At 61.1% G+C, this 9,757-nt stretch overlaps 1 protein-coding gene across 4 annotated transcripts; it reads right to left on the reverse strand.

The window, feature by feature from the left end:
* Positions 1 to 1,278: 1,278 nt before the first annotated feature.
* On the reverse strand, positions 1,279 to 9,396 carry SLC39A13 (solute carrier family 39 member 13). 4 transcript variants are annotated; one of them, XM_057553682.1, is made up of 10 exons: positions 9,162 to 9,390; positions 7,371 to 7,679; positions 5,365 to 5,478; positions 4,934 to 5,058; positions 4,443 to 4,547; positions 4,242 to 4,331; positions 3,405 to 3,455; positions 2,948 to 3,076; positions 2,673 to 2,772; positions 1,280 to 2,581 (listed from the first exon to the last, which is right to left on the reverse strand). In XM_057553682.1, exons 2-9 carry the CDS (start codon positions 7,669 to 7,671, stop codon positions 2,710 to 2,712), a joined length of 978 nt encoding a protein of 325 aa, XP_057409665.1. In that variant the 5' UTR covers positions 7,672 to 7,679; positions 9,162 to 9,390; the 3' UTR covers positions 1,280 to 2,581; positions 2,673 to 2,709. The 4 variants fall into 4 exon arrangements, with proteins under 4 accessions (XP_057409664.1, XP_057409665.1, XP_007181271.2 ...); XM_007181209.2 differs by having other exon boundaries at positions 1,282 to 2,581; positions 2,944 to 3,076; positions 9,162 to 9,387; XM_057553681.1 differs by lacking the exon at positions 5,365 to 5,478 and having other exon boundaries at positions 1,279 to 2,581; positions 2,944 to 3,076; positions 9,162 to 9,396.
* Positions 9,397 to 9,757: the final 361 nt, after the last annotated feature.

The raw sequence follows: 9,757 nt of genomic DNA on the forward strand, positions 1-9,757 counted from the left end.
CAGCTCTCACTTGCCCCCTGGCAGAAGCCCTTTACCCTCCTTTTCCCGTCACCTCCCCTCAAGGGACATGCCCACAGTCACAGAGCTACTGACGGCCGGCCTGTCTGGAGTTACCCTCTCTCCAGTCCCACCGCCTCCAAGCCGCCATCCTGAGTGTCAGGGTGCACCCCCACTGCGCTCTCCTTGGTGATCCCACTGACTTCCCATCCCCCAGAGGAGCCCCAGCACGGCCTCGGAAGTGCTCTTGTTCTGGCCACGGCCTCGGAAGTGCTCTTGTTCTGGCCCTGTCCTGGGCTTAGCTGCCCCCGCTCCTGCATCTCTCGCCCCGACCCCCTGCGCCCACCTGCATGAAGCTGCAAGCACTGCCCTCACCCCTGACCTTGGGGTCCTCATTTATAAATGGGGCCCCACTGCCTCCTTCAGCGGGCTGAGTGCCATGACTGCATGTGCATCTGCCACCCAACACACGAGGAGCCCCAGGGCCTGCTCGGGGGAGGTGGGGACTGCCAGGACAGCCCTGGCGTCCTTCCTCGCTTCTGTCAGGCCTGGACCCACCAGGTCCTGGGCATGTCACAATCAGGTGAAGCAGAGCCCTTTTTGCTGAAGATGCTGAGTCAGGGCCAGGCACTCCCAGCTGAGGATACAGCCCATCGGGGCTTCGCAGCCCCCGTGTTGGCCTCCGTGCTTGGCGCGGACGTGCTGTCCGCCGACAGCCTGCGGAAGGTAGGAGAGGAAGTGGGGCTCCACTCCCCCCTCCTGCTCTCTCCTGACAGCACTGGGGAAGCGGCTCCCCCCGTGCCTGATGCTGTCTTCATTCTCAGCCTATTCACTGGAGGTGAGGGTATGGTTTAGAATAAAGATCTCGTTTTTTCTTTTCTTTCTTTTTAATGAAAAATAACTACTTCATGGAGGCCAAACCTGGAGATGACTTTGTGGATGGAGCTCCCGTCCGTGGTTAAAATTACTCAGGGGGCAGGCCAGGAAAAAGCCCTTGGTTCGTAGGTCTATGAGGACACCACACTTGGGGGTGACGCGGGCTGTAACGGCCTAGAGCCAGGCTTGTTCTATTGGCATAAAAAGCTAACAACGAAATAAACCAGGGAAACGTGAAATGTATACCCTGTGCTGAGAAGCACCCCAAAAGTAACAGCTCAGAGACGAAGCAGAAGGACCAGAAGGCGGGGATGACGGTGGAGACCAGCTGGGCGGCCTGCAGGAGCTGGGGCCCGCAGAGCAGCCAACCTGGCTGGAGCACAGGGGGCCCGGAAAAGCCCTGCTCGACCATGGGCTCTAGTATGCAGAACAGAGGCAGGCAGTTTGTGTACATTTATTTGCATCTCATCCATAGAACAGGTATTTACAGATACAAACAGAACCACAGCAAAACTGCCGTAAAACCATTCAGACTCTCTCGATGGCTACGTCTCAAGACGCCCACGGTCAAGCAGCAGGGCTGGAGCCTGGTTGTGGAGTGGGCCAGCTGAGTACCTGGGCGTCAGCCAAGGGAAATAGCTGGGGATTATGGCTTCAGCATCCCCAGAGCACATTCCTGAGTGCTGACAACGTGGAGCCCTCGCCACCCCCGCCTAACCCCACCCACAGCGGGACAGGAAAAGGGGCCCGAGCCAGGGGCAGGGGCAGGCAGCCACTGCTCACTCTCTTCCTGCCCCCAGCGTGTCTGCCTGGACCCTGTGCTGGCACGAGCATCCCTGAGCCGACTGGGAAGCCTCTGGCCCAGGGCTGCTCGCTGCCCTGCTGGCTGCTGTTTGGCAGCTGGAGGTGGCAGAGCCGCTGGCGTTGCCAGGGAGCATTCCCTGGGGGAACAGGAGCTGGGCCAGGGCAAGCAGCCACGGGGAAAAGGTCTTAGAAAGCATCTCCCGGCTCCATGCTGGGAGGGGTAGGACTGTCAGTGCTGAGTGGGGCTGGGGGCTACATGAGCACCTGCCTCTCCTTTCTTTGGCCTTGGAGCTGGTGAAGGAAGGGCCAGAACACTGGACACAGCAGAGAGGAGGCACCCCAGCCTCGCTTCCTGGCTGCCCAGGGCTGGGTGCATGTGCAGAGAGGTTTACTCCCTCAGGCCAGGGACCCGTGAGGCCCCAGCAGGAGACAGCTTTGGGGCTCCCTGCAGCCCTGGCCTCCTTGGGCTGCTCTCACTCCTCCTGGCGTCCTGGTGGGCAGAGGCCTCTGCTTGGGACCAGTGTTCCTGTTCCTCACTGCCGACTCCAGGAGGTGCAAGATGACAGGGTGGCAAGGAGAGAAGACCACAGTGTGGCTGGGGGCAGGCGTGGGCACCGGGCCCTGGGCCCAGCACACGAGGGATCACAGTGTCGGTCTTGCACACGGTCACGTGTGCACACCATACACACACCCCGTCCTCTTGTCAGGTCGGAGGACTCGCTCGCTCTGCCACACACACACACACACACGCACGCACGCACGCACGCACGGTCACAGAGTCGATCTGAGTCTCTTATTGCTGTGCAGGGGGTGGGGCGTCAGGGACAGTTACTCGACGAAGAGCGAGAACAGCACCATCACCACAATGCCCGTGCAGAGCAGAAGCACTTGCTGCAGGGAGCGCCTGTGGGGAGAGGGGCAGGGGCTCAGGGGGGGCACTGGCCGAGGTGCGGGGGGCAGAGGCCCGCGAATGTCAGTGCCAGTGGGTAGCTCACCATGGGTCATCTTCCTCCAAGAGGTCAGGCAGCACGTTCACCAGGGCGATGTAGAGAAAGCCGCCAGAGGTGAAGGGCAGGATCCAGGCCACAGTCTCCTCTGCAGCAGGAGAAGCCCTGACTGGCTGGGGGTCCAGGGGAGCCACGTGTACTACACTCCCTCCCGCGGGGTGGACCGGGGGCAGAACCTGGCCTGGACACCAGGGTCAGGGCAGCTGTGCCCTTTGGCTGGGGCCCCTCTGCTGACCGCCACCACCCACCACGCCCGTACCTACTCCCTTGGGGGACTGCGTACAGATGGCGAAGCAGGCGCCCAGCAGGCCCCCCAAGGCCGTCGAGAGCTGCAGCTTGGCTGCGCTCCATCGGTCAAAGCCGGCCCGGAGCAGGATGGCAAAGTCGCCCACCTGAGGGGAGGTCCAGACGATCACTCTGGGCCCCAGTGGGGCCAGATCCCCTGAGCATCTCAGGCATGGACACGCACACCGAGCCCCCTGCACCCGCCCCGTAGCTGGGACCACCCCGTGCCCCAGCCCACATCCCCTCGGCTGGGCCCCCCCGTCCCGAGCATGCTGAAGCACAGCTGAAACAGTGGCTGCAGCCTAGTAGGCTGAGCAGCTCCAGGCCTCTGTGGTCCAGCCGCCAAAGCCCACCATTGCTGGGTAGTCCCACCCTGAATCCCTGCCGCCAGCTCCACACCCACATGGCTGATCATGGGAAGCCTCTGGCACTCACCTCATGGGGGATCTCATGCAGGAGGATGGCCATGGTGGTCAGGAGCCCGATCTGCAGGGAGGGGAGGGAGTCTGGGGGCTCTGTGCTGAGGGCTAGGGTACCCACTTGTCCGCTCATTCTACAAACATTTACTCTGCTCTGGGTGCCCTGGCTGGGTACCATTTGGCTGCTAGAAATATCGCAGTGAATAAAACAGACAGGGAACCTGCCCTCAAGAAGCTAACAGCCTGGAGTGGAGAGGCAAGGACTGAGTAAACAGACAAAGAACCATGTGATTACACACCACGACAGGTGCTATGGGGAAAGGATGGACTGGGTGCCGTGGGACATGATGGGCCTAATTGAGATGAGGGGTCAGCAAAGGCCTCTTTGAGAAAGTGCACTTTAAGCTGAAGCCTGAAGGATGAGGAGCTAGCAGTTCAAAGAGTGGAAGAAAGAATATTCCAAGCAGAGGCAACAGTGAGTTGGAGGCTACCAGAGGGGAAAGAGGTTGGCCAGTTCAAGAGTAGGCAGAGCCTGGGGCCAATGCGCAGAGGGCAGAGGGAGGAGGTGGGGGGGAGAAGCATCTAGAAGCAGGCAGGGGCCAAGCATAGCAGCCTGGCAGAGGCCTGTGATCCCAACAAGGAGTGTTCGCAGCAAGAACAGACCAGTCAGTGGTGGAGACAGAAGGAGGCCGTGTCCAGGAGAGCAGCAGGGAGGCGTAGATGAGGGTGCTGTGATGGAGGGAGCAAGGAGGAGATGCCTGGGGACCTATTCTGGAGGCAGAGCCAACTGGTTAACGCAGGCACCGCCCTTCCCACCTAACGGCCTGGGTCCCACTGCCCCAGCCCCACTCACCTTCTTGCTCACAAGGAAGCTGGCAGCCACAGCCAGCCCGTGGGTGAAGTTGTCTATGGTGTTGGCCAGCAGGTTGAGATAGCCACTGACCTGGGTGAGGGGAGAGAAAGCTGGGTTGGGCCGGGCAGGCAGGGCTGAGTCGGGCCGGCCACTCGGGGTGGGGCGGCTGCAGGAGGAGGGGGCCCTGGGTGGGCCACTCACTTTGATGCTCCGGACCACGGCGCTCAGGCCGGGCCCTGCAGCTGGCTGGGCCAGATGGTGGCCTCCACTGAGCACGGCCGCAGCTGCAGGGTCTTTGCTGGGGGCCTAGGGCCAGGAGAAGGAGGGAGACGTGACATTAGATGCCCCCCACTTGGCCAGGGTGGACAGAAAGGGAGTGAAAGATGGAGAACAGATAAAAAGGGAACACCCCTTTTATCTGGCTGGACTCTGCTGCTCAATCAGCCAGGTGCCCCCAAACCCAGCAGACCCTCTGCCTCCCGCACTGCTATCACTCTTAGTCTATGAGAACAAGCCACGGCAGGGGCTGATGCCCAGATCCTTCCAAACAAGCTGGCCCAGCCTCCCAGAGCTCCCGGGAAAGGGCCAAGAGACACTCTTTTCAGGGCTTGACTCAGAACTTGGGCCTCCAGGCCCTGGCACCACCACAGAGCAGAGGCTGACCTGTGTAGGCTCTGGGGGTTGGGGCTCACCTGGCTAGTCTCCTCCTTCTCCTTGCTGTCCAAGAACATCTTCTCCAGCGCCAGGAAGGTCAGGAAGCCAGCAATGACCCACAGTCCCAGTTGCTGTTGCTGCTGCAGGCTCTGCCCCTCACCACCTGCAGGGGGCAGCACTGACACACCAGGCCAAGCCAGGGCCACAGAACGGGGGCCACTTGGGATGGGACCTAGTCCAGGGCAGTGACAGGGGCAGGACGCCAGGACTGGCTGGTGGGGCAGTTGGGTCCCAGAAGCTCCCATAGGGACCAGGGCACTGGGACCAGGACAAGTTCCCTGCCAGATGTCCAGAACCCCCTCACAGTCATTCTGCAGAGCAGGCAGGGTCTAGGCCATCCCTGGGCATGGGCACCAGTTCCCACCTATCGCCTGCCACCCTCCTGCCCCCAGCCTGTGGCCTCACTCACCAGGGCTGGCACTGTACGTGTAGGCCCACGCCTCGGGCAGCAGGTGGAGAAACACATTGCCCAGGAGTCCCCCCAAGGCAAAGCTGAGCAGCTGCTTCAGGCGCCGGGCCCCAGCTACAAGGCAGAGATGCGGGACCTGGGAGCTGAGGCACCAGAGCCCCTGGCCTGACCTCTGCCCCACCCAGCTTACTGGGCTCCTACTGTGGTCCCAACCAGACTTCAAGTCTCCGGAAGGCTGGACATGGGCTGCTGGCCTTCCTGGGTCCCCAACCCTTCAGTCCCAGCAAGGGCTGGTGCCCAGCAGGAATACACCACGACCTGCGGGCCGACTGTGGAACCACTACTGCTTCAGGGTTAAGAGACTGGGCTTGGGAGCCTGACAGGTCCCAGCTCCCCAACCCACCAGCTGGTAACCTTGGGTAGATTACTTCTGGGACTCAATTTCATCATCCGTAAACTGGGGACAATTTTATCTATCTGATAGGGATCTTGTGTGAATTAAACCAGCGGTCCCTAACCTTTTTGGCAACAGGGACTGGTTTCATGGAAAACAATTTTTCCACGGACGGGGGTGGTAATGCGAGTGATGGGTAGCGGCAGATGAAGCTTCGCTCGCTTGCCCACCGCTCACCTCCTGCTGTGCGGCCCGGGGGTTGGGGACCCCTGAATTAAACAACAATACATATAGCAAGTGCTTATTAAGTGGGAATTTTTCTCTTCTCGGCCACTGTTACTCTCAGAAAAGTGGCAGAGATTTGAGGACTTGTGCAGATGTGCAATATCCAGAGTTAGAAGTGCCCTAAGGGGGCCATGTCGAAACCCTTGGTTTGATAGACAAACTGAGGCCCAGAAGGAAGAGGTAGCTTGGTGGTGGGGTGGGATCCCAGGGGGAAGCTGCTGCTTCCAGGCTGTGTGACCTTGGGCTCCTCCAAGAACTTCTCTGTGCCTGTGCTTCCCCATTTGTAAAATAGAGCTAATAATCCAAGTCCTCCCTAGGTTGACCTCTCAGGGATGCTATGAGAGGGGCTGAACTGATACACAGGCAAGACAGCAGAAGAGGGCCCTGTTCACAGCTGGGGCACCAGCCCTCAGCCCAGTGCCTGGCACAGTTGTGTTCATAACCATCTGTTGAATGAACAGCTCCTGGAGCCTGGCAGGCAGCACAAGCCCCTGGGGGACCCTCATTTCAAAGATTCCCAGGGCCTGGTCCAGACCTACTATGTCATACTGTTGGGTGGGGGCGACAGGCACCTGCATTTTTAGCAGCTCCCCATCTGATCTTCTTTATCTTTCATTATAGCATGTCACCTGTGGACACATGCGCAGCCAAGGAAAAGCCTCTGCCAGGCCTGCGCCCACCTCCCAGACCCCCTCTCCAGAGGCAGGCCAGCTACCAGCCTCTCGCGTCTTCTTGGGTAAGGCCGCCCCAGGGGCTCTGAGTCTGAGCGCCCTTTTGCGCTGTGAGCAGGGACTGAAGGGAGAGGCAGCGCTACGCTGCCGCTGCATCCCGACACCCAGCACCAGCTTGCGAACACGGAGCCCCTTCCCTGCACCGGGCAGTCTCCTAAGTGCTTTGCCGGCGTTAGTTCATTTAATCGTCACAATAACACCTATGAGGTAGATACTATTATTATCCTCATGTTTAAGGTTGGGAGCTTAAGGCAGAGAGAAGTTAAGGAACTTGCCCAATACCACCCAACTGGTAAGTGGCAGAGCCAAGATTTGAACCCAGGCAGCCCAGCATCCTATTTCCAGCCTTGTTTCTTGCTTCACAGTGAATGTTTGCTGACTTTCATCTTTCAGAATAAACAGATGCACAAACGAATGAACAAATGAGCATGGCGTACCCTGGCTCACTGGACCAAGGTGAGGAATTGTGCTGGGTCCCCACCCTCCACCACAGACACACTGCCACTCGGGACCAGAGACCCGGCTCTCCCAGGAAGAGCAGCAGCATGTTTCCTGCGCCATCGGGTGCCCCTTGGTGCCAGAGGAGGGTCACCCACCTTCTGAGCGCAGCGTGGTCCCCATCTCCAAGGGAATGACGAGCAATGGGAAGACCCCGCTGAGCCCCACCATGAGTGAGCCCAGGAGGGAGCAGATCCACGTGTCCAGCCTCTCTCCGCTCAGCAGGGCCCCCCAGGACTCGCTTTCCTTATTGTCCAGGCGACAGGCCGCTGCCACCCCCCGGCTCCGGAAGGCCTGCTGGGAACCCCCAGCCCCTCCCAGGAGCTCCAGGGCAAGAGCAGCGAGGAAGAGGAGCCTCTGTCCCGCCATGCCACAACCAGGGCAGGGACATCCAGGCATGCCACGTGCTGAAAAACACAAAGGCCACTTACGTGAGCTGCCACCCTTGGCCGCACACCTGCTTAGGAAACGTGGCATCTTAACCCTCCCCCCACTCCCAGTGGCCATGGCACCCGCCCTCCTGCTTGCCTCCCCCAGGGCCTCTGAGGATCCCAATGATGGGTGCACAGAGCAAAAGGGCTCTGCTCCTCCACACCCCACTCCCAAGGAGCACACATTTTTTCCTTGGGAGCCAGTTCCAGGCTGTGTGTCAGCCTGTCCGCCTGAGGCTAAACTTTCCTTAATGACAGGGTGAGGCGCTGGCTGGGTTCCCCTCAGGCACCGGTAGGCCCGGCCCAGCTGGGTGTCTGGCTGCCAGGGGAGGCTTGGCTGCCAGGATGCGCCCCAGTGAGGACACCCCCAGGGATGGCGGCCAGCACAGTCTAGCTTGATGGGGCAATGTTAGGAGGTGCAGGTGGGGAAACCAAGCAGCTGAGCTAGGTCAAGACCATCAGGGCTTCTTCCTAGGAAATGAGTCCAATATCCCTGGGGCATGGAGACAGACAGGAGGTGGGAATGAAGAAAGAGGATTCTTCAGTTAGGAGCTGCCTCACAGATGTGCAGAGCACAGGCTTTGAAGACCCGCCCTTGACTTTGCGCTCTGCATTTACAGCTGCTTGACTGCGGACAAGTCCCTAAAGCCCTTCTCTGAGCCTCAGTCTCCTCGTCTGTAGCAGGGAGGTAAGTATTGCCTCCCTCACACAGTGGTGAAAATGAGATGAGCTTGCTAAGCAGGTGAGCGTGCCTGGCACGGAGGAGGCACAGAGAACCCTCCTTATGTTGCGGGAGCCCAGGAGCACCAGGCAGCAGGAGTGTACCCAGCGGGCGGATCACAGGACCTGGATGTGAGTCAACCAAGAGGGAAGTTCAACCTGGAAACTCAGGCATGAGGTTTAAATGTGGTCTGCCCTCCCTCATGCTGGCTGTGACCTTGAGCCAGTGATGTCCTTGCCTCAGTTTCCTCATCTGCTGATGGAGGTGGGAGGGAGGGAAAGCAGCTGGAGAAGATGCTCGGGTCTAGGACCTCCAGGCCTTAACGGGACCCTGATGAAACCCTCTGGGCTCCATTGGGGACCAAAGGCAGGACTGCGCCAGGCCGGACTTGGAGGCAGAGGCGGGTCAGGGGACAAGTTTGAGGGCAGGAGAGGTGAGGGGACAAGTTTGGGACAAGAGAGGGGGTACCGAGAGAGTCGGAGAGCAGAGGGAAAGCAGAAAGCAAGAGCGGGAGAGCCAAGAGTGAGAAAACCAGAGACGGATGCGGAGGCGGAGAGAGAGGGAGAGATGGGGAGCGACGCGTGGGGAGACAGGAGAGAAGAGCCCAAGGAAGTTTAACTCCCGGGCTCTGGGCGAGAGGCCCAGGTCTGATCTGGACAAGCCGGGTCGGGGGCAAGGGGATCGGCAGAGTCCGTCTCGTCAGGGACTCTGGCCCTGGGGGTGCGGCGGTCACTCACCGTGCGGCGGCGACGGCGGCGGAGGCGCTCCGGACGGCCCCGGCCATCCAGCTGCGGCACAGCGCCCCGCCCCGGGTCGGCCCCGCCCGGCCTGGCCGCCCGGCCCCCGGCCCGGAGCCGCCCCCAGCGTGCGGCCACGTCACACGGGACCTGCCCGGAACCCGACGCGCCGAGCGCCGCGGGGTCGTGGGGAGCGGCGGTGGGAGAGCGCTTCCGCCTCGAGGCCATGGGGGACCCGGGAGGCTAGCGCACTTCCGCTCGGGCGGGCCCGGGACGGCGGGGAGGGTCGGGCGGAAGTGGGGGCCCCGTGGGTACCCAACACAGTCCGGCTGCGCAGGGCGGAGACGGCGGCCCAGCGGGGACTGCGAGCAGTTGGGTGGTTGCGCTTGCGGGTCTGACCGCCGCTTCCTCTCTCGGGCGGCAGCCCCAGCCGCGGCCGCACGGGGGCGCGCTCTGCTACCAGACTGCGCCGTCCCGGGACGGGGTCGGGGTAGGAGGATGGCTGTGGCGCTCCTGCTCTGAGTCAGCCCGGCCTGGCTCCTCCATGAGCAAGGGAAAGGGGAAGTGCCTGCCGCAGGGAGGGGCCTAGCCCCGGG

The sequence above is a fragment of the Balaenoptera acutorostrata genome, chromosome 9 (genome assembly GCF_949987535.1).
Source record: "Balaenoptera acutorostrata chromosome 9, mBalAcu1.1, whole genome shotgun sequence".
Taxonomy (NCBI): domain Eukaryota; kingdom Metazoa; phylum Chordata; class Mammalia; order Artiodactyla; family Balaenopteridae; genus Balaenoptera; species Balaenoptera acutorostrata.

Excerpts from the sequence above, each read along its gene's own strand:
- SLC39A13 (XM_007181209.2), bottom strand. The coding sequence starts at position 7,671 with ATGCCTGGATGTCCCTGCCCTGGTTGTGGCATGGCGGGACAGAGGCTC. Across the intron at positions 5,479-7,370 it reads GACCACGCTGCGCTCAGAAG|CTGGGGCCCGGCGCCTGAAG; the intron begins GTGGGTGACCCT and ends TCTGCCTTGTAG. Across the intron at positions 3,456-4,241 it reads GCTTCCTTGTGAGCAAGAAG|ATCGGGCTCCTGACCACCAT; the intron begins GTGAGTGGGGCT and ends CCCTCCCTGCAG.